Source organism: Mizuhopecten yessoensis, unplaced genomic scaffold (assembly GCF_002113885.1).
Source record: "Mizuhopecten yessoensis strain PY_sf001 unplaced genomic scaffold, ASM211388v2 scaffold6971, whole genome shotgun sequence".
Classification (NCBI taxonomy): Eukaryota; Metazoa; Mollusca; class Bivalvia; order Pectinida; family Pectinidae; genus Mizuhopecten; species Mizuhopecten yessoensis.
The window spans coordinates 959,886-985,139 of record NW_018406816.1 but is presented as its reverse complement, the minus strand read 5'-3'; the positions used below and the strand labels follow the sequence as shown (position 1 = coordinate 985,139).

General features: G+C 36.2%; 2 protein-coding genes across 4 annotated transcripts in view; both read right to left on the bottom strand.

Moving 5' to 3' along the window:
• Nucleotides 1–632: 632 nt before the first annotated feature.
• On the bottom strand, nt 633–5,682 carry LOC110452898 (cytochrome P450 2J6-like). Of its 2 annotated transcripts, XM_021501636.1 has the most exons (5): nt 5,069–5,221; nt 4,377–4,428; nt 3,203–3,718; nt 2,288–2,731; nt 633–1,727 (listed from the first exon to the last, which is right to left on the bottom strand). In XM_021501636.1, the coding sequence occupies exons 1-5, from the start codon at nt 5,123–5,125 to the stop codon at nt 1,546–1,548; spliced, it is 1,251 nt and encodes a 416-aa protein (XP_021357311.1). In that variant the 5' UTR covers nt 5,126–5,221; the 3' UTR covers nt 633–1,545. The 2 variants fall into 2 exon arrangements, with proteins under 2 accessions (XP_021357311.1, XP_021357310.1); XM_021501635.1 differs by lacking the exon at nt 4,377–4,428 and having other exon boundaries at nt 5,069–5,682.
• Nucleotides 5,683–18,594: 12,912 nt separating this feature from the next.
• Nucleotides 18,595–25,254, bottom strand: part of LOC110452897 (hornerin-like) — a 24,318-nt gene continuing 17,658 nt past the window's right edge. For both annotated transcript variants that reach the window (XM_021501634.1, XM_021501633.1), the window contains exon 3: nt 18,595–22,578. In XM_021501634.1, the coding sequence (XP_021357309.1) occupies nt 20,169–22,568 (2,400 nt within the window). In that variant the 5' untranslated portion in view covers nt 22,569–22,578 and the 3' untranslated portion in view covers nt 18,595–20,168. The remainder of the gene's footprint in view (nt 22,579–25,254) is intronic.

Genomic DNA, 25,254 nt, shown 5'->3' with positions numbered 1-25,254 from the left:
GATTTATGAAACGAGTGTAAGAGTTTTTCAATTAAGCAGGCTAAAATGAAAAATTCGTGACGAGTTTTATAAATTTCACATGAAATGAATACGAGTGTAAGATCCTTTTCATCACATAATCAGGATTTGTGTCATTTATTCATATAACCTTGAAATGTAAAAAGCCGCCATTTTGACTCCAATGCGTGATTCTGTGACGTCATGTACTTGTCCTAGGCGTGACGTCACACTTGAAACTTACAACCAATCACATGGTTGATATGTCATATTACATGGGCTAATACGCAAACAAATATGAAATGGGTATATTCACTGGATAACACAGTACATTATGTGATAAAACAAGGTATTATTAAATAACCGAAGACACCTGGTCTTATTTTTCTTGTACTTTTTAAATGGCTTCGTTGTAAATATTTCATGGATTTGTAGTTCAAATTACTTAAAATGTTTGTACTTTTCAGTGTAAGTCTCATGCTATCACATCTTTCCATGCCTTAACAACTGTGTACTGTTGGGGAAAAGGGATATCAGGATCATTGACTATTTGCTTGGTTGGATAAACAAGGATGGAGTATAATCATAACACTATAAATAATTAAAAGTAATAAGTGACACAACTTTTTTTTCCTCTTGCAGAGTTTTTATGCATTTTATTAACTTGCAAACAATGGATAATAAACTTTACATACAAAAAAATAATACATACAACATCAGTCAAAAAGTATAAGACAATGACAAACTGTATATTGGCCCTCGTGATGGGTGCTTATCTAAACTGCCTAACCGTCAGTATTCGTTTGCATAACGTAACAGACCACCTGTGGAATACCTCGAAGTTAGTTAATTTTTCTTCTGTATGGTGTGATATAGGTATGGTCCGTACTTTCTACTGATGTCAGTGATGAATCGGATATATTTGACAGCTACTTGACACAAACATGATTTGTATGTTAAGAAGGACAAATACAGGGACACTTTATAGCAATAATTTGTTGGGAAATTGTTATATGCAAAGTAAATAAAGCATCCTGTATTTTAAAACAATCTTCCCAAACGCTTTGTATTGTAAAAAATAAAAGTGAACAAAACATGTGTAAAATAATACACCGTGACAAAGTTCTATTGAAATATCAAGAGAAATTTAAAGGCATTAGCTTGTTTTTTTTTCATCCCTCAGAAATTTTATGTGTGTTTCATTGTTGAATAAAATACTTTTTCAAAAATAAGAATTTCACATAAAAACATCTAGCAAATTGTTCGCGCTTAAAAAATATTCAGCAAAACTATATTTTCGGAACAATCAGTAAGACACTTGAGTATAAAATACAGTTATTATGCTGATAATAAAAATATGTTTATATCTATAATCCAACGATATTTAGATGTAATAATGAGTTCATTGAAGCAAACTAATACAATAGCAATATTACAAACTTGAAGTGAGATTCTATATGGTTGATATTGTATAATGATTAAATGAATTAAAACACATTTTTATATATATACTGGTAAAGGTTCTCACATATGTTTTGTTTTAATGTTTCATTTCAGCTTAACAGCGCAGCACTTGTAGTCCGTGGACGCCCGCGCCACTCCCAAGGTGGAGTCCAACGATGGGAGTTTGTCAGGGCTTTCTGGGAGAAACTCGAACCTCTGCAGCAATGAGGTTAGGAACAAAAATAGCTCTAACCTCGCCAGGGATTCCCCAAGACAGATTCTTCGTCCTGTAAATAACATTATCAGATAAAGTCTTTACTTAATCTATATATACAAGTATTAACTGGATATTTTTATTTTCAGATTAGCGGCTATGCTTTCACAAAATAATAACAACGGTGATTTGAAGTGCCAAAATGGTGGGATTCATAATTGGTCTGAACTATTTCTAAAAGAGGGGGGAAAGTGCGTAAATCTCTAAATCATATTAATTAAAAAAAATAGAGGAGTTCTGGTTCATTTCAAATTAATAATGAGTATCATTATATGCTGTCACAACCTCTGTTAAAGGAACAATCGGGGACTTATCAGTCTACTACCTCGTATCTTGATAGGAACACGTAAGACACGCACATACAGGTGATTACACCTTTAGTAATAGATATGATATGCCAAAGACGAACTATATGTCATCATACAGCTGTTCCGTCCTGTTACGACTCACCGGTGATGCTAATGGCCAAACATCCAAATTAGTCTTTACGTCAATAAATAAAAGTATACTTACAATAAATAAATATATATATATAAATATAAAGCAAGCAAACAAACAAAAATATATAAGTACCTAGAGAGAAAGCCATTACAGTCCTTTCTTTGCCGTTCATTTTTCCGTCCTTTCCTAGAAATCTCTCGGGTTGAAACCTATCCGGATTCTCAAACAGGCCTGGATCAGTCATAACCGAGTCAAGATTTGCCATAATGACCGACCCTTTTGGGATTAGCATGCCTCGGAACTGGATATCCTTCTTGGCACCGTGAGGCACAGACAGTGGAGCGATGTTGCCCATTCGGAAAACCTCTGTTATAAAAGCTTCGTAGTAAGGCATGGAGGGTTTGTCGCAATGTGACGGAAGCCTTGACGTTCCGATCACAGTCTCAATCTCCTGTCGGAGCTTATCTTGGATAGGTTTGTTGTGAATGAGGTAAATTATCGCCCAGCGGATCATGGTAGCTGTTGTTTCAGTCCCGGCAAGGAACAGATTGATGACGACTGTTGATAAGTTCATATCTATAGACATACAAAATATGAAAATAATGTCAGGCGTAAGAAATACTGGAATATATTTGACATCATGCTTACACGAGTGAAAAGACAAAAGACAAAAAATTAATCATTTGTCTCCGGAAAAAAGGCAAAAGTGTAAATAGGGAAAGGAAAAGCAGGGTAATTTTTTGCTATGATTTGAAGAACGGTACAAGGTGTTGTGTATAAGGTTTTAATACGGCTTTAATAAATCACCTTTCATAAAAAAAATAAGAAATTTCAATAGTTATTAAAACTATAATGTATCTTTACATTTTTAATACATATATTTCTGATACTTTCTAAGAATCTAATATGAACATACGGTTGTTATTAATAATATATTTCAAACAATGATTTTAGTTATGTCAAATGTTTTTAAATGAAAATCACACACGTAAAATGATAATAATCTTTTCTTCATCAACAATCTAACCATATATCCTTGTTACCTACCATCAAATATCGGATCATCTTCGTCATGTTTGATTTGTTGACTCAGAAACGCATCAATGAAATCTCGCTGATTCTCCTCTTCATACGTTTTTCGATGCTCGGCTATTTGTTCAAGAGCAAAACATTTGATATCAGTGAAATTTTGAATGAACTTCTTTACATTGAACATATCTCCAGGAAGAAATCGTACAGCTGGAAATGATCGTATGGCCCCTCCAACCGAATTTAACCTTAAGTTCTCAGCAAAAAGTGACGTTAGTCGTTTGAATTTTGCGTCAGTGTATTCAAATCGGTTTCCGAACGTAATACTGCATATGATATTTGATATGGCCATGGTTGTCATTTCTTTTATGTTGTAAGATTGTCCGTTTTGTTCTTCAATGATATCCAAATAAGCTCCTATTTCTTCTTGGACTCTTGATTCCAAAGATTTCTTCCCAAATCCAAAATTCCGAAGTGTCGACAGAGAAAAAGTCCGTGTTTGTTTCCAGTGATCACCGGAGGCGAAACCAATACCTATAAAAACATAAACAATTACAAAACTTATATTAATCACTAATGTTTGCCCGGATGCAGGTGCGCTTCTCACTGCGCCACCCGACCAATACATAAAATTAAGATAAACAAAAGATGATTTTGTCCGGATTGGAAATAACCCTGTAATACACATTAGTGCAACAGTCAAGCTTACATTGAACAATGCTAATACCACAACGATTAACAACTTTGTGGTCCAGAAAATTCGAAATATCAAAAGTTCAGAGACCAAAACAGAGGATCCCCCTCGACGTGAAACGTTCTTGTATTCCGAAGTAACTAAAAGTAAGGTGTCATTCCTCGATTCCCATGTCCCACCCTAACCTGATTTGGCACTCATAGAATTCAGTCGAAAGTAGGCTAGCAAATTATGAAAAAGTGACTATTCTCTCTGCACGATGGGACGACATTCATTTATCCAAACATGCTACCATGTAAATACTTATTTTCTAAAGTAACGTTTTCTTTTGTCAGGTTATTTTATTCCGTCTTTAACTAGGTAATTTAAATAGCAGCTATTAGGCCGTACATGTATACTAAACCATAGGGCCACAACGAGAGCATGCTGATTGGATTGACTTTCAGAATGGGTCAAGTCTACCACGACCATCAGCCAAAAAAGTATGTGCTTCCTTACCCCACTGTTCAAACCGCACCCAACCATCTGCTTGGTTCGTGTGTATTTTTGTCTGCAGAGAGAACATCAAATATTTTAATTCTGTCTGCAAAACCTATAACACTGCCTGCCTGCGGAAAAAGAACTAACCATGCTTGATAACCAAGGAAACAATACCTATACACTTTCCGTATTTTCTTAACGCGCTTCTCTGCACAAAAGAAATCTTTTCTGATACCCATTAATAATATCGATTAATGGTATTCCGAAACTTCACAAGAATCTTTGATGTTAACTAAATTTCATTCATTATCTCATTTACAGTATAATATAATATTAAGCAATACATAATTGTTGAAATATAATTTGGAATCAAGTTTTACAACTTATAATAGACCCATCTTCAGATATATCGGCGAGGTGCTGTCTTTATTATATTTATCAACCACGTCAATCGTATTTATATCCTCCTGTACTTGTAATTAATGACACTACTAGCTCTACTACATGTACCTCAGCCGCTTTCCTCAACCTTTACTCACAACATGACTAACAACCTTCCGTTCCCTCTCCGCGCTGTGGAACTTCGTTCCTCCGGGAGGTTAGCTTTCACAGCCAATTGAACAAGTGCCTACAAACTATTTGTAACCCAGTTTCGCCCCTGTTGAAACTATAATACTTTATCAACGTTATCCAAATTAACATTTACATACCTTTATTTTGAAAAAGAGTTTCGGATAAATAGTTGCTTGGCCTGTCAGAGAATTCATCCGCACGCTTGACGAACGCTTCCTTCAACGCATCGGCTCCATTGATGACTACAGCAAGATTGGGTCCAACCTTTATACTAAAAACGTCGCCATATTGTGCTCGAAGTTTTCGAAATATCTCCAGGATGTTTCCTTTTCGCAGTAAAGGCATGCTTCCTATGATAGGATAGCCAGATGGACCGGGCGGGACATTGGCAGGCCATTGTAGTGTCCGACTGACTAGCAGGATCAACAATACAACAACGATAGCCACTGTCACCGTGTTAAAGCTGAGAGACGAACCGAAATCCATGTTGCTTCGAAACACACACAGAAAACTGACAATATAATTGCAACTGTGGCCTATTACAGACAAACTATAAGGCGCGACCTTAGACGATGTATACAATTATCTACCCGGTTACGTCAAGTGGTAGCACTACGAACTCCGTCGACGATCTAAATGCAGGACGGCTTACATTTCGTTCTAGTAAATGACCTTCAGTATGAATGTTGTTTATCCAGTAGAATGTTAACAATAGATACATGTATGCTGCATTGTGACTAAAGACAAAATGATTAACGTGGTTTTGTTATTGTGAAAATATAATTAAAAGATAAGAAAATTGCTGGTACATTGCTTTTGCGTTCGTTTAACTCGTCAGTCAGAAGTACCTAGTAGTGTCAACAAATAGAACGACATATATAATTATATATGACCTTGATGTTAACTATAGAAAGACGTGAGGTTTTACCTTTTGTGACTTTGTCGTTAAGATTCATGGCAACTCTGGCTGTAGGAAATATATATGATATCTATTCGCTTTGTGCTATACATTATATATATAGCCCTTTTCATAACAGTGCTACCCGTGTGTTAACCTGTACATTCGTCACGGTCTACTAGAGCTCATATGGACATTAGTATAGCTAAACATTTTCTTCGGGTTGGTAAGTATGTCTTATGAAAATTGCTTTTTACACAACCAATAAAATCTCATATGTGACGTTTCGTTGACTAGTACGATTTGTACACTGTCACCTTCATCAGAAAAAGAAATGTCTGATGAAGGTGACAGTGTACATATCGTACTAGTCATCTATCCGTCATATAAAAAATTGTATTGGTTGTGTAAAAAGAACCTTTCATAAGACATAAGTATAGTATTGAAAGATTTTCGAGAGGCCCAAGGGGCCCTGCGTGGTACAGCTACATCAGAGGTCGTAATTGCAATGATTCAGAGGATGGGCAGTCGATTGGTAACCGGTTTAGGAGCAAACATAACAGAGAAAAACATAGACAAGTTTGAGTTCTCTGTGACTTCTCTAGCATGTATAAAGTTACCGGTTTGGAATGTGAGATAAAGACCATTTGGGAGAAAGTGATAGAACTAGAAACATCAGCGCAGAATAGGAGTAACTTCTATCAGGATGTAAAGACAAGAGCAGAGGCCAGCGAGCTAAAGGTTAACCGAATGGACAGTGAAGTGGAAGAACATCGCAGAAATAAGGACAGACAGTTGCATTCTCTCAGGAAGGAGTTAACGAACTGTTCAGTGTTGTAAAAGACCTCCTGTGCCGTTCCATGAAGAAGAACTTAGTTTTCACTGGTCTGCGGGAACAATACAATGAAAATACTGAAGCCAAGCTGAAGGAATGTATATGGAACGAATTTGGATTACATGTTACCATAGCATTTGGCAATGTGAACGGTATCAAGAAAAGCATTCCTAGTAGGAAATGTCCAATAATTGCTCGCTTTATTTATCACGCATATCGACAAGCAGTGTTGGAAAGAGGCTACCTCCTTCGCGGTATCCAGTTTGGTATAAGTGAACAGCTTCCTCCAAAGATTGAAGAGCTAACGGTTGCAGTATAAAACTAGTTCGAGATAATTACGTTTACGGCAGGTTGTTCAGTGGTACTACTGAGGCATTACACGAAGAACTGAGTTTTCTAGAAAGACAACAGATATAATCTAGACTTAACCGTGGTTCTTGCATTGATGCTGTGCAGGCTCCGCTAATTGACTTTATTACATTGTAAACAGCAGAATGCCTTAACGGCGACGCATGTCGTCGTCTCCAATGGAAGACACGTCTAGGTCACAAAATGTGAGGTGGGCTAATATCATGTCTGATTCGTTTCCGACTTGCCCTTCTCCAGCTTTAGCAACGGAACCATCACCTCATGATCATTCCACTCACGCTTTAATTGGGAAACAGCCTCGACAAGCAATCAGACCTTTGTCTCATGGACCATGAAAGGTAAATAGTAATTCAAATATTCCCGCTCAGCAATATGACAAGCCATGCAGATCACAGTCATTGGGTGAACTTCCTATCCCAGATTATCAACCAACGGGAACGGCCAACAACGCCAGTGGTTTTACAGCAATGCATGCAGAAGTAAATACGCAGAGCAGAGAAATCCTATTTACGTATACGATAATGTCAGTTTTAAAAGTAACATGGCACCAGGACATATAATCGGTTCACGAGGAGCCGCACCTCACAATCCATAGGTCAGATTACTGTTGGTATAATACACTAAAGTAGAATTCCTTAGTATTTTACCTTCAATTGGACAGAGATCCGTTAATGTGATAGAGTTGAATTAATAAATACAACCACTTTAGTCTCCGGTGTAAACATGAATGTGGCGCAGTATATAAGGATTTATAGTCGGGTTAAGGGACGATGTAATTATACCTATATAAGTCTGTAGTTACATCCTGAGACGTAAGTATACATCTGCAACAGATGACCTTTACTACTTCCACTCAGTTACTTGGTAAGAGAGTAATGTTTGAGTAGAGTATCAGGTATAAATAGTAGATGGTTTGGTAGATCAGGGGGGAGAACTCGGCACCGTAGCCGGTCGCCACCCCGTGTCGAGAATGAACGTGGTCAATGAATCCTGCAGACATAGGACAGCTAACTACAGCATCAGATCTTCAAAATTGCAACTTAAACAATATAAAGCATACCACAATTTGATAGGGATGGAGCAGTGTCCAGTAGTCTTTGGAACATAGGAAACATATTGATCTGTTACATCTCATTGCAAAATCGACAAGAAGCAAAAGGGTATACTTCATCTGTTAAGTTCTTTCCTTGTCTGTGTATGTACTGGTTATTGAGCCGTTAATTCAAGAAAATAAATAGGGTGTCATTCTCTTCTTCTCATTATTTTCTTGAGAAATATTCCTTAGCAATACGAAAATCTTCATCAATCTCATTAGTGTGTCTTGTGTTTTCGTTGCCACTGCCCTGGTTCTCACTATGGTGACGTGATAATAGTTAGATTTGACGTGTATTGTTATCCGATCATACAGAGTTTGTCGGTTGTATACACGCACTGACTCGTGACAATATCAATACAAGTATGTCCCATATAGTCAAAATATCTCTCCCCGGCTAGGTCATGTGAAACACTACGAGCTCAAATGACGATCGTTCTATTTCTTATTGTTGCTAAATGTTAATCTATCTTGTGAATTTGTAAATATATCAATGCATGGTAGAGTCTACTAAAGATACATAGGGGTGAAAGGGTTAACCTCTTCAGTATGACCACAGGGGCACGCAACTGCTATCAATATCGAACTTGTTAGACTTTCAGTCGCTGGGTACGTTAGCGTACCAAGCGACTGAAAGTCTTACAAGATCAATATTAATAGGAGTCGCGTGCCCCTGGAGTGTGACATTTCTCCAGTACACAGAAGTAGAATGTGAGCAAATAGAACGACACATATATACGACTGTCATTCTTTACGTTGAAAGAGGAACAATTTCCACTTAATGTTGACCTTTTGGTGCGATGTACAGGTCCCTATATAGGACGTCATTTATGTAGTTTCTATTGCTAGTTTCTTCGTTTACAGAATGTAACGACATCATTTTGTATGTAGACGAACCGTGAAGTTCTTCAAAAGATGCAAAAAGGCATGAAATTGCCTTTCCTCGTACATTTTTCTATACGTGATGGAAAAACTCCTTATTTATAATCTTTAGGATTGCTTTCACAAAGGACACTTTCTTACTTGGGCGAAATCGAAATCGAATGAAGTCTTCATTGTTTGTATAATTGCAGCCAAAGTATTCCAGAGTCGTATGAATTTATACGTCTCTCGTCTATTATTTATTCATAAAAGGGAAAAGTATGTAAATTTCAATGAACAAGAAAAGACCGGGTCGTATGGATTTAGGTATTGTGAAAGTAATAATTACTATAGCGGCGGATTCAAGGGCAGAGCATATAGTACCAAGGATATCCCCCCTTCCTCCCTCTCACTCCCACTCCCTCCCCCCCCCCCCCCCCCCCCTACCACACCACACCCTACCACACCCCTTCTACCACACCCCAGCCCATTCACCATTAGTTGCTCAAATAAATAAGATAAATCTTGCATGGAAATATAGCAGCAAGATCGATGGTGCTCCCCCTTCCTCAAGTCCTGATAGACCTTTCTCATTTTGGGGTAGACCTAGCACGGAGCAAGGAGCAAGTAAAAAACAGGGGTCATTTCAAAAATAATTTGATATGGAACGAAGCGTATAGGGTATGTCAGAGTGTGTACACACGCATAAACGTGACTACAGGTAAGCGAACAGGTAAGATCATATGGAGACACAGATAATAAACTATGTAACCGGTAACCACAGTCGCTATAGTCTTTTTCGTGGCTTATTGTGGCAAGTATGTGACCGTGGTAATTGATATTTAAATATCTTCGTTAGGGATCTCACCCGGGACGTCTGTTGCATTTTTTCAGACTCCGATTGAGTTAACAGAAATTCCCCGAGCCAAAATATCCAGTTGAAAGAAGTTTGTATTTTACCAGAGTGACAGGGATCACATATACATTTGTGGATTAAATTTACCATACACAAACTTCTTAGGATACGATATTTCCATATTACGAAAGAAATGTTTAACGCTTTTTATAATAGCGTTAATCTGAAGGTACTTGTTCCACACATTTTCGTCACTTCATTCATTTGCATTTTTGTATAGAGGTGGTTGGACAAAAGGACGTTTATTAGCATCCCTTCGTGGCAAAGTAACGTTTATCAATGTTCCTTTGCAACAGTAACATGATGGCGACGAAGCGACCTTTATTATTTAGTTTTCTGCTGCTTTTGACTTAGTTTTAAATCGACAGTTTGCATGGAATTTTCTCCATGCAACACAACCAAAATAGCATGCATCGAGTCTTTGTGTTCAGTATAAACCGTAATTTTAAAAAAATACCTTTTCTAAAAAAAAGCCCAGTTAGGTGAGATCAGCAAAGAGAAGTTTATCAGTTGTACATGTAATGAAAATCAGGAGATGTTACTGTGGGTAAGGAGCACTAAAAGATCGTTCTTTAGTGTTTTGTCGCAAGCAGGGGACAGGATTCTTAATACAGATGAAATGAAAAATAATTTTAACGACAGTTCAAAAAAGGCGAATGTGTTGCCGTAGGAAAAAATGGTGAAAAGGGAAGAATCGTTGATGAATTGTTGATGAATTTTAATTGATGTTAGTTCGGTGCATTGGGGTCAAAAATACAACTTAGCAGTGAAGGTATTTTTTACGGTATGAAAATGTGGGATGAGATATTTTTTAGGTTTAGCACTCGGCAAAGCATCGTGCTAAACCTAAAAAAAAATATCTCACCTTCTGGTTGAGATATCGCTGTCTACATCATACAGGAGTGATATATTCTATTATTCTATGCCTGTTCACTTAGTATAATGCTATACATTATCTGTAAAATGTGTTAATTATGCTACTGATTTGTTAACCCCTTAACTGGTTTAGATTATTGGCGGTATATGTTGTTTTTTTAAATAAGATATTACTTAAAGAAAAAACGAAAAAAAAGAAACGAGAAGAACTCCATTCCGTTTCGTTTCCATTTCGTTTCGCTGTTGTTGTTTCATTTCTATTTTCGTTCAGTGTTAACCTTTTTTATTTAAAATAAACAGAACCCCTTAACCGTTTACTTCTGAGAGCGATTCTCCCCCACTTATATTAAGTTATACATATATATATAAGTTTTTCATAATTTTTAACAGGTTATATCACCAAAATGAATTCTGTAGTTGGTGATATCACGATATTACATAGGTTATATCATTCCTATGACAAATCAGGTGTGTATATTGTATCAGTTTACTCAAATGTGTGTAAATAATCCGAAATACATGCGTGAAAACACTTGGATTGAATACAGAGTAAAATGGCACTGGATAAGTGTGCAGCTTAATTACTATCACAGACTTAGATCTCGTTAATATGTAACGTTGCAATCACATTAAGATAAGGCATCAATTTGCCTGAATTACTACATGAATTATTAAGATGGTTTAAGTGGGGAGGGGTATTGTCTACCATGAAAATAAAATAGCAACCATTTAACCTTCACATTTGCAAAACCCTCAATACCGAAATCACATTATACAGTTGTTTCATGCTTTATCAGTCAACAGTCAAAACTATTTTCCCAAGGAGTTGGGACCCACCAGATGAACTGTTTCCCGAGGCCGCACATAAGAGCACCTGTATTCCATAGATATTTCATGAGTACAATAAATGAAAAATTTCATCAAATTCTGTCCAGTCCTTTGGGATTATATTACAAACTTACAAACAAAATGGAATTCTATATGATAACATCTCTATGATATAATTAAACATCTTCACAGATTTTTTGTTTCAGTGTTTCATTTCAGCTTAACAGCGCTGCACTTGTAGTCTTTGGACGCCCGCGCCAATCCCAGGGTCGCGTGAAATGATGGGAGTTTGTCGGAGCTTTCCGGGAAAAACTCGAACCTTTGCAGCAATGAGGTTAAAAACAAAAATAGCTCTAACCTCGCCAGAGATTCTCCAAGACAGATTCGTCGTCCTGTAAAAGATATAATCAAATAAAGTCATTAAGTCATTTATGCATACAATAGTTTATGGGACATCTTTACCTTATTTAGAGATTTGCGGCTAAACTGTCAGAGCATAATCACTAAAATATTGAACGTAAGATACAAACAAGTATGATTGCACCTATTGAATTTGGTAACGGATACATTATGTCAACAAGGAATTGCACTGCCCCAAACAGCTGTTCTGTTCTTCTATTACTTAGTAGTGATGCTTATTAGCGGGACAATCCAAATTGGTCTAAACGTCGATTAACAAAATGTAATTACAATAAATAAATAAATATCTATAATTGTTTTTATCAAATATCTATATCAATGAAAAATATATTTTTTTACAAATAAAAAGCAAGCAAACTAACAAAACCATATAAGTACCTAGAGCGAAAGCCATTACAGTCCTTTCCTTGCCGTTAATTTATCCGTCCTTTCCTAGAAATCTCTCTGGTTTAAACTTATCCGGATTCTGAAACAGGTCTGGATCAGTCATAACTGAGTCAAGATTTTGTATTATCAACGATCCCTTTGGGATAATCATGCCTCGGAAATGGATATCCTTTCAAGGCCCCGTGACGCACAGACAGTGGAGCGATGTTGCCCATTCGTAAAACCTCAGTTATAAATGCTTCGTAGTAATGCATGGAGGGTTTGTCGCCAAGAGACGGAAGCCTGGACGTCCCGACCACAGTCTCAATCTCCTGTCGGAGCTTATCCTGGATAGGTTTGTTGTGAATGAGGTAAATGATCGCCCAGCGAATTATGGTAGCTGTTGTGTCAGTCCCAGCGGCAAACAAATTCATGACGGACGTTGTTAAGTTCATATCTGTGTCCATACATGAAAATTAGAAAATAAAATAAGAAATATCTGACATCATATTTTAACAAATACAGGAGAAAAAATTCTTTCCCAACAAAATTTAAATCCAGTAAATTTGAATTATAACGTTAGACTTTTAAGGGTCAAAAGATTACAAAAATAAGTGTTCTGATACGTCTTTGGAAATACAGGATAATACTTACCAATACATGATCAACATTGATTTTTGTTTGATCAAACGGTGTTTAAAATATACACTGTTCAAGAGTGATAATCCTCTGCTTTGCTACCTTTGCTACATACCTTCAAATATCGGATCATCTTCACCATGTTTGATTTGTTGTCTTAGAAACACATCGATGAAATCTCGCTGATTCTCCTCTTCATACGTTTTTCGATGCTCAGCGATTTGTTCAAAAAACAAAAGATTTGATATCGGCGAAATTTTGAATCAGCTTCTTCACATTGAACATATCTCCAGGAAGGAATCTTACTCCAGGAAAAGATCGTAGGGCCCCTCCAACTGAAAGTAACCGAAAGTTCTCAGCGAAAAGCTATGTAAGTCGCTTGAATTTGGCGTCAGTGTATTCAAGTCGGTTTCCGAACGTAACACTGCTTAAGATATTTGATATGGCCATGGTTGTAATTTTTGTCATGTCATAAGGTTGTCCTTCCTGTTTTTCAATGATTTTCAAATAAGCCTCTATTTCTTCTTGGACTCTTGATACCAAAGACCTTTTTCCAAATCCAAAATTCCGAGGTGTGGACAGAGAAAATGTCCGGGTTTGTTTCCAGTGTTCACCAGAAGAGAAACCAATACCTAAAAGTAAGATTATATACGATTTCAACCTGATTTTGTATCGGTGTTTTTTATGCGATCAATTATTCGAAACATAACTCATGAGGCATGTAATTACGATATAACTGTCAATCTTTTCTTTATATTTGTATATATGCATTGTTCTATGCATATATACCCTTTTGATACTTTCTAATTATCCAATCATTCACGGCAGAGGCGGATCCAGAGACCTACATTGGGGGGGGGGGGGGGTTCCAAAGTTCATGTGGGGGAAAAAATTGAGGAAAATTGTTAAAAATACATTATTTTTAAAGAAAATTCTCAGGGTGGGGGTGGGTGGGGGGGGTGTTCCTGAAGCCCAAAAAAACCCTCTGGATCCGCCACTGCTTAATTATTTTATTAGTACTAATGAATCGTTACAATTGAAGTGAAATCAGAAAGAGGATATCAGTCTACTGTTCCTGACAATAGCAACACCGAGTCATTATCACAGGATAACGATCTTTAACAAACAATGAAGAATGTACATATTCTCTCGATCTTTTCATTATAATAAACTGAATTTCAATCATTTTAATTAGGAAAATGACAAAACAATGACACGAACTTTGAATTGATTAAAAGGGTGCAATTAAATGTTACGTATTGCTTTCTATGGTTTAAGAAGTTTAACTTTGAAAATTACAATAAATTCCAATTAATTTTAGAAATCTATTTTTGTGACTCGTATTGCTTTACCGATTTAAACGAGTCTTACCTTTTTTCTCTCAAAACAAATCATCTTATTAAATATCAACATATTTCTCTATTAAAGACTAAACAAAAACAAATTTAAACATAATTTTCTTTTTGTATAGCTATGTCCGTTGTAAAAATAATGATTATAATAAACCAATTTTACTTGTCGGTTTTTTAAATGCTGTTTCTATCATTTTGTTTGTATTTTCATGGGACAATTTGTCGAGCGTAATGACAGGAGGAAAGTCATGTATTAACCAAGAGAATATTTTCTTTACGATCTTAAATAGCGAGAATACAATATAAGTAATAGACACTGTTAAGCATGCCTCGACTTCAGCTGAATGTGTGAGGTATACAAAAACTTGACGTGTTTGATTATGATAATAACACTAAAAGTACTGTGACCAGTTAAACATTTTAATTATAATGTATTTGCATTAACATAATGACCTTAATAATGTTAATATAAGAAATTTTAATAAGGAAGTGAATCCTCTGGAATACCTTCGGCGGACAGAAATTTAAGGCGGTATGTTATATAAGTGTGACATGGTTTTACTTTCAGAAAAAAGTTCCACGCCGAAAATAAATGTCTAAGCGTCTTACAATTGTCAATCATTAGTTCATTACCAGCTTATTTAAATGAACGCATTTGAAAGAGACACAAGACACATGCATCGAAAACACTCGAAGGAATTTGAATCATTAGAAATATTAATGAACTAGAATATAACAAATAAACTGTCAAAAAACCGTTCCACATATAATATTATTAAGCAAAATGTCATCTCACGAGGCAAATGAACAGATTCTTACCTGAACGAAAAGCTTCATTTCAATCAGTGAACAAATGGTATCAGTGAAAGGAGAAAATTCGAGTTTGACTTCTATGGATCCGTCCTTGGACCTATTCTGTTCGTAAACGTCATAAACGATCTTCCAGATACTATCAATGTATCTGGCAACCTCTTTGCTGGTGATACTGGTGATACTTGTGATACTGGTGATACTAAAACATTACATAGTGATGCGTTGGCTAGAATATTAAGACGCTTCCAATACTCTCCGAGTGGAGCGACAATTGGTTCTTGAAATTCCATCGTTGAACGTGTATATCCATGTACATCGGCCGTGTATTGAGTGAAAGAACGCATTTCTCAAACAATGAAGCACTGGATGAAGTATTTCATGAGAAGATTCTGGGAGTTTTAATAGACGATGCCCAAAAAGTAAGCATGTTGATAAATTGGGAAGAGTCAAAACAAGGGCAACGAAACAAAATCATTGCATCACGCAAATAAACAGATATAAAACAAACTTTTGAAAACTGCTTTAAATGTAAAGTCTGCTATACCATATTTGTCCAATTGTTTTTCTCTCCAAGATATCACTGTGGTGTAGCCTGTACGTTGAAAAAGTTGGGACTGTTTGAAAGATGGCGGCCGCCAAAACAAGTAGAAGGTGAGTCCTCAGAACATGGTCGATTTTTCTACTTGATTTTTTTTTTAGCGATCAACGGATGCATTGAAGCAAAAGATAATAGATCAGGGTGTTATTATAAAAGGCTTAAATTCCACTCCAGAAAAGCATCTATATTAAAATACAGTGTTTGCAAGGTGACGGGAGCTGGCAATCGGGACGTTCAGTCGACGACAAGTTTGAATTTACTAAAAAAAACGAGTTCAAAAATTAATTCTGAGTATTTATGGATCCATGATATAGGTTAAGAAGCCTTTAAAGATTAATAATAATCTAAACTGGTTGCAAAATACGCATGTAAACAAGTAGAAATATGCATTTTAAAGAGGTGATGTCAACATTCATTTAATCCTGTAATTCTGTTCGTGTAAAACAGCTCAGACGTGATAACGGTACGAACAAGGAAATTTACTGTTTGGACAACCAAGGAAAAATTTGAAAGGCGATTTAAATTTGACATTTTCGAGAGTATTCCAGGGGGGATGAACGTGTTAAGTTATTGAATAACGAGATTATTGAAACACGTTTTGGTCACAAATACTTATAATGATAACAACACAAAGGGTACCGATAACTTAAATTATACCATTAAAGTTTTGTAATGTCCTTGTTTAAAGTAGAGGTCTTTTAAAACGAAACCAACCCTACACCTGGTAAGGCATACACTTTACCAATAATACCATCACAGATTTATAAATGTACAGTATCACAGTGAGTGTCCAATCAATTGGCTGCAATGCTTATTGAGATTGATAACTCAAAAGTACACGACTTGATTATTGTCGCAATAATAGCTCTCAAGAGCTAATGTTCCGTGTTTACCTGTATGCGACGTTAAATAAAGTTTCTTGTATCTTGCTGTAGTCACTATAAGCTAGAAAACTCAACTTGGTAACTTGATCTTCTATAAAGAAGGGAGACGCCTCTAAGTAAAAGCATATTAGTGGAACTCTTCTTTGCCATTGTATGTGATGCAGTGGTACCCTCTACCTTAAGCGGATATAGTATAGCCCTGTATATAACGTGAACTGCGCCTGGTACAATGACATACATCCGGCAGGTCGTTTGTCATGTTTTATGTGTGGAGCGTATACGTACCTTCGGTGATTACAATACATGGAGCGTTCTCTTACAAATGACAATTAGAGGGAATATTAATCACTGTGTGTGTATAAGATCATGTTTGTTGGATGCTGTATATATTTTCTCCCTCGGGGCTTTTTCTATTTGTCCAGTAGCATATGGTCACTAGGCCAAAAACAAACAAACAAAAATGTTGTTGGTTTTTTTTTATACCTTTCTTAAATCTTTTTGTCTTGCTTTTGGACGTTTGATAAATTGAATGTAGCTAGAAAAGGAAAAGGAACCTTAAATCTTCAGATAGTCCACGCCAAATCAGTCTAGTATTTTCATTCGGCGCCTTTCTTAAAAGATACTCGTTTTTCAGTCGGTTGTGATAAAATGGAGTTTAATCGAAACAGTTTTATTAAGCCTGGCATCTTTGAAAAATTCATAGATAAGGCATTTGTATAGATAGCCTGTAATTAGCAAATCATTGTATTATTGTATATATAAATATGAATATTTAATAAGGGCAGAAATTTACTTGAAATTGCCAAACACGGTTTTATTGCATACAACGTAACTGTAGACGTGGAAGAAGAAAATCATTTTTGTTAATTTTCCTCATGTATCGACGTTAATACAAATATCATATACAAAAAAAGGCAAATTTAACTATGTTGTCTAAATATATCTTCGATGCTACTCTATTAAGGACGACCCTGTTTTAATGATAGAGTTTATGTAAAATCTTCTGTACATTCTCCTATGAATTTCTTCATTCTCTGTCACTGTATTGGCTATTTCAGATGGAAAAAGTTATGAATAAGTAAAAAAGAATTTAACTCGAAATATTTTATTTTGTATATCTATTTTTCAAAATGATTTCTGTAGTCAATATGATTAAATACATTTACTAGATTTCTACCTTACCCTACCTTTGGTCATTGTTTTACATCAAGGAATATCGCACGGTGATCGCACGATGATCAAAAGCTTGCGACACGCTGTCCAGTTGTAAATTAACCAAGAGTTTTGTCGGTAACTAAATAAAGCAAACAGTGTTTTAAACTCTATAATTGATTCTGTCCAGGAGATTACCAGAGGATTAATTTGCATTTCTATTCATCAGTCACAAAAAAGATGTCAGCGTGAAGTTCCTTATGATCGTAATTTCTTATAACCCTTGTCATAACTATGTATTTTGTGCATATTTCTAATTACTTTATATAAATTATAAACCAATACAAACAATGGACCGATAACTACATTCTGAGAACGCAGACGTTCAGGTTACAGATCTTACAAAGGAACGTATAAATTACACTTGTAGAACCAAAGAGTGAATCCGAATTTTGCCGGGTTTCTCTTCACCTGTTTTGTGAATGGTCGTGTTGTCTTTAACCTTGTTTTTGGAGTCTTCTCCATATGTCTATCTTTGGCTTTTATTAGCGACTCTGGAATCAGTTTGTGTTGTTAGCTTTGTCGTGGAATAATATGGTTTTACTTTACTTGCTTCAGGTATCTTATATACGTCTTTGTTTGAGTTAGACTATGCACTGCCAGCCAATCACTGTACAGCGTGTCATATGTACAACTATTATGGGATGTTATGACCTGTTATCTTAAAGTATAAAGAACTGCAAACGTGACCAATGAGTTGGAGTTTTTCTTCAAATTTTATTTACTCAAAAATAACAAAAGGAAATTGCAATACTTAAACATCTTTTCATATTTCAAAATACAAAGTCAAAAATTAAAACAAAAAAAATAGTCACTAATCCATTCACTTGGTATTTTGTTGAGCAAAGCTTAAATGTATCTTTCTTAGCCCTATCCGGATATACACAACCGCCTACGAATAATCACTATCACCACATAAAAACTTTCCGGAATCCGCCAGCCGGCATACCGTTTTGTGCCAATCAAGCCCGAGTGTCAATAGCCACTCCGGAAATTTGTTTTGTTTATTTCTGTATTAATCTAAGGATCTGTTTACTTTGCTTTTTCTGTAAATATTTTATAAAAAAAATACTTTCTCATAAATTTTAAAAAAAATGTTTTTGTCACAGAGAACAACATTGATGTAATTTTCGTACTTTTGGCATGCAGCTTCATCCAGGACAAGTTTGTGGTATTTGGTGTCACTTGCCTTTTAAAAGCATTTGAATCACACTCAAAAGAATTATATCAGCCAATACCACTTTCCGTTACATTCAAACAGAAAGGAAATTATCATAAGTCTTATTTTTAACATATTTACTTAAAAACAAGGAAGATTCGAGCATACATTATGTTATACGTGAGTGTCCACTGAAACTATAAACATATAATTCCACGCAGTAATAAGTTAGCAAGTTTGATTTCAACGGGATTCCGTCTTAATAAGTACATAATGTATGTAAATATATATATCCGGCTTGATAAATATATAGATATATATCTTACCTTTTTATATGTGGGAATTTCGTGAACACATTCACAAATTTTGACATATACATCTATAAAGAGGTCTGCGTAATGCAACGATGCATAGGCAAATAAACATTATTTCTAAAAACAACTTTATCATGCGAAATAACATATCTCTTCAAAAACAAATATGTTACGTTTTTGACAGAACATAACAGTAGTATCACTACACACATAGTGGGTAGTTCAATTTTCAATTCACCTTAATAATGGCACTGTCCCGCTGACAGTCGAATTATCACGGAACGGGCAATATATTAAATTGTCCATGTGTCCACATTACACAAAATTACAAGCATGACTTACGTACAAACTATTTCCACAAGGAACATTTACACGAACACGCTTCAAATTAGTCTGAAGATAGCATCCATTCATCTCTGCCGTTGTAACTACTATACTAATGGTCCGAAAGTATGCGTTCTACCCTTAGGCATTCGTTATACCTAGTTTAGAAATAGCAAACACAATGACAAAACTATATTGTTTTAGTATATAACAGGGGAAAGAGAAATGCAACGGCCAGACCGGGGTTCGAACCCGGGACCGTTCAAACCGTAGACGGAAACTCCACCAACTGAGCTACATGGTCGCCGACGATCGACCCAGTCCAGTTCGAACAAGTATTTCACTGTTTCAATTGCAATTCCACTAGTTTTGTCTTTCCTCAATATTAAAATCCAGAGATTGTTAGATGCAAAAATGCATAGAATAGACTGTCAATCACATCGTACTTCCGAGGTTTTATACAACAATATAACTATTTGATTATTTTTTGTTGAAAAATGCCGACGCTAGTAACATTTGTTGAAATCCCTGCATTGGATTCATACCTGTTCTTGGCATCATGGTGCTCGTCGGGCTCGACCGATTTCGACTCATAGCACCTAGAAACGAAACATTGGGAGTAGTCGGTGCGGGCGTTCCCCAAGGCCCGCCGGCATTCCCACCAGCAGGTGTTGTAACCTGGTAATAGTTAAATGGTGCAGAGGGTCCCCACAATCCGCCTGTAGGGCCCCATTGGTTAGGGGCTGCAGCAGGTGCCGGAGTAGTCACTGGTGCTTGTGTCCACGACTGCGCAGTTGTTGTTGGTTGTGCCCATCCCAATGGACTTGGGACAGCAGCTTTGAATGGCGTGTCGACAGCCTGAACTGATGGAGGCATCTGATATGTTTCTTGAGTGCCAACATAAGGAGTCGCCTTCTTTTGTGTCATTTTATTACTGAGGTCCTTTGCGGCATTTAAAATGGCTGTTTTTATAGCAGCTTCCATACCTTTTGATATTTGCACGGATTCCTGAGTATTACTTGTACGAGAAGATGAACTGGTCGCAGACGTCGCATTAGCTGCCGCTGTCTTCAATGTTTCTAACATTTTTAACATTGTCTGAGCAACATTTTGTTGATTTGTTCCGGTGCTAGATGAACCTGTATTTGTTGAATCAGATTTTGAAGCTGACATGGAGTTAGCGTTATTCATCGTCATATAACCACCTATTGAATCTTTGACCGCATTGGGGGTTTGACCTTGACCAAACGAGTTGCCTGTATTCCAGTTAGATTGGCTATTTTGGTTGTTCCTATTCGAGTTCTGTCCTCCCCACGATCCTGCACTATTGTAAGCATCTGATTGCATTTGATTTCCGCTTGCATCGTAATTTGCTATTTGCATTGCTTGATTGTTGTAGTTGTACGAGGGTCCTTGATTATTTCCTAACCCAAACATGTCGACGCCGGAACCTTGATTAGCGTTGTATTGATCGTTATTATACCTTGGCTGCTGTCCTGGCACCACAGCAGAATTATAATTCGGTGTGTTGAAGGCTGCAGTGTTCGTCCCTGAGCCAGTTCCGAACACTGTTCCGGCTCCTGTTTCGGTTCCGTAATTAGTAAACCCTTGCTGGTAGGTTGCAGCAGCATTGTTATAACTTGCTCCTTGATTTGACGATACACCCATATTGTAAGCGTTACCCGCAGTAGTCCCTTGTCCTTGATTGTAGGCACTGCCGCCCTGGTTATAGTAATTGCTATTTTGAGCTTGAGCAGAGGCAGGACCAGGATATGGACTAGGCTGCACGGCCGCATTCCCAGCCTGTGAAGCTGCATTAGCATAGGCGTTGCTAGGAGAAGCCGTGTTATACCTATTACCTGCAGCTGCGTTTTGATTTTGATACGACGATCCGGGATTACCAGATAACGGTTGGCTAATACCGCCTTCATTACGCGCCGCATCCTGCGGTTGTTGGTTGTTCCGGGCGTTATATCCACCGCCAGTGTTTTGTTTATTCCACCTATTTCGCCTACCTTGTTTGTTATTTCCACGACGTCTGGACGCTCCTTGCTGTTGGCGTCTACGCGGTTGCTGCTTGTTTCGCCAGTTAGCCTCTCTACCTCCAGGTCTTGACTTTGAACCGTTGTTATAATTAGACCCTGATGGCGGTTTCCGTGTAAGCATCTGCTGCTCCCGTCTAGGGAAATATCCCCTTCTTCGTGCAGCACCTTGTCTATTCCTTCGAGAGGACTTCATACGTAAATCATTAGCTGCTCGCATTTCAATCCATCTTCCAGAATTTCTGCCAGATGGAGTTTCACTTGGTCGCGGAGATTTGGTTATTGAAAGCTGGTCCATCAGTGCCGACTGTCCATTAGGTTTTAGACCTTTACCGGCCCCATAATTAGGGTTCGAGTAATGTCCCGTACTAGGGTCGTATTGTGGCGCGTATGGGTCTGTATAAGGATGTTGTGCCCCTGAACCATGGGGTGCTTGACTGGGATATGGCGCCTGATTTGGATGTGGCGCCCGGCTTGCATGACGCCCATAGGGGTCATAAGGCGCACGATATCCTCCATATGGGTCACTGTGTGGGTTATAATACGGGCCGTAGTGATATTGGCCGTATTGGTCATAGTATCCTCCATGGTGTGGACCATGCCCGTGCGCACGCGTTGTAGGTTTTTTAGTAGTGGTGGTTGTTGTCGTTGCAACTGTTGTGGTTGTCGACACAGGCCCCTCTATTTCCGGTGCCTCGTATTCGACTGGGACTGTGGTAGTAGTTGGTTTGGGTGTGGGCGTTGTAGTTTTTCGTGTTGGGTTTACAGGTGGAGCCAGGTGATACGAATATGCTAATCCCAGCCATCCTAGGATGCAGCCAACAGTAAGGACCTTCATAACTGTAGCTCTGCAACAACAGAAAGGTCAATATGACATCTTATTATGATTGTAAACGATATCAACCTCATCAAAGCATCAATCAAATTTCAAATAATACGACATTTTATTACATTCTTTGCATGTGGGGCATGATGTTATATTATCCTGATTGATAAAACTGCGGCACACTTGCTTGTTGTCATTGTCTGAAGATAACGCTTTTGATATAGACCAATCAGAACAGCAGTTTTTATTCACTGCTTTCAAAGTCACGAGGTTTCTGTTAAGATTCAATTGCAGCAACGATGGAATAATTGATAAATCTTTCTTTCATTCATCAAAATATTTACTTAACTACACAACGGATATCATACTTGTAAAGAAATAATATATGATATTAGCAGAAATTGGTACAAGTGCATGGAGTAGCTCATTAAAAATGACATGTAGCCTTGCGCCTGTTGTCAAGCATGACGTCATAGGCATGGTTATTAATTCACACACATTTTGACATAGTAACGTGTTTATCAGTTTAGGTACCTTAAAATGTCAAATTCGTTAGTCTGCTCTAATTGTAAAATAGACATGGTATTAAACGAGAAACCTTAAAACATACTTCATGTATCATATAACGATCTTTGTATTAATTTGTTAAAATCTGAAATTCTCGACAAAAACCAGTATCGAGTATTAGGGTGGTCGGTTTGTTGTTGTTGTTGTTGTTGTTGTTATTGTTGTTGTGAATATAACAATAAATACGGATCTTAAAACAAGGGGGGTATTGATTGTGACTCTGAAATCAGATGAAGATAATAATTGCAACTCTTCAACCTTTAGAATATAGAGTATGATTAACATAAACTGTATCTAATGAGGCAAAAATCTTTAAAAGAAAAAAATAACTTTCATATCAATAAAAAAAACAAAGAAGGAACATGTCTTTCCATATCAACATAAAACAATCGTAGAAGAACCTTAAAGACACTAAAGTTTAAATTCACTAAAGGTAATATCTAAAACTGTTATTAATATAAAACTATCGAAAGAAAATCTTTTTGTCATATCGATATTAAACCATTGAAGTAAAATCGAAGAATCATATCAATAAAACACCAATGAAGGCAAATATAAGGTCATATCAATATAGATCCACTGAAGTAAAATCTAAAAGTCATATCAATATTAATTCACTGAAGTAAAATCTAATAATCATATCAATATAGAACTACTGAAGTAAAATCTAACAGTCATATCAATATAGAACTACTGAAGTAAAATCTAACAGTTATATCAATATAGAACTACTGAAGTAAAATCTAACAGTCAAATCAATATAGAACTACTGAAGTAAAATCTAACAGTCATATCAATATTGAACTACTGAAGTAAAATCTAACAGTCAAATCGATATAGAAACACTGAAGTAAAATCTAACAGTCATATCAATAAAAAAACACTGAGGTAAAATCTAACAGTTAAATCAATATAGAACTACTGAAGTAAAATCTAACAGTCAAATCAATATAGAACTACTGAAGTAAAATCTAACAGTCATATCAATATAGAACTACTGAAGTAAAATCTAACAGTCAAATCAATATAGAACTACTGAAGTAAAATCTAACAGTCATATCAATATAGAACTACTGAAGTAAAATCTAACAGTCAAATCAATATAGAACTACTGAAGTAAAATCTAACAGTCATATCAATATAGAACTACTGAAGTAAAATCTAACAGTCAAATCAATATAGAACTACTGAAGTAAAATCTAACAGTCATATCAATATAGAACTACTGAAGTAAAATCTAACAGTCAAATCAATATAGAACTACTGAAGTAAAATCTAACAGTCATATCAATATAGAACTACTGAAGTAAAATCTAACAGTCAAATCAATATAGAACTACTGAAGTAAAATCTAACAGTCATATCAATATAGAACTACTGAAGTAAAATCTAACAGTCAAATCAATATAGAACTACTGAAGTAAAATCTAACAGTCAAATCAATATAGAACTACTGAAGTAAAATCTAACAGTCATATCAATATAGAACTACTGAAGTAAAATCTAACAGTCAAATCAATATAGAACTACTGAAGTAAAATCTAACAGTCAAATCAATATAGAACTACTGAAGTAAAATCTAACAGTCATATCAATATAGAACTACTGAAGTAAAATCTAACAGTCATATCAATAAAACACCACTGAAGTAAAGTCTAACAGTTATATCAATATAGAACTACTGTAGTAAAATCTAACAGTCATATCAATATAGAACTACTGAAGTAAAATCTATCAGTCATATCAATAAAAAAAAACACTGAAGTAAATCTAACAGTCATATCAATAAAAAAAAACACTGAAGTAAAATCTAACAGTTATATCAATATAGAACCACTGAAGTAAAATCTAACAGTCAAGTCGATATAGAAACACTGAAGTAAAATCTTACAGTTACATCGATATAGAAACACTGAAGTAAAATCAAACAGTCATATCAATATAGAAACACTGAATAAAATCTAACAGTCATATCAATATAGAACTACTGTAGTAAAATCTAACAGTCATATCAATATAAAACTACTGAAGTAAAATCTAACAGTCATATCAATAAAACACCACTGGAGTAAAATCTAACAGTTATATCAATATAGAACTACTGTAGTAAAATCTAACAGTCATATCAATA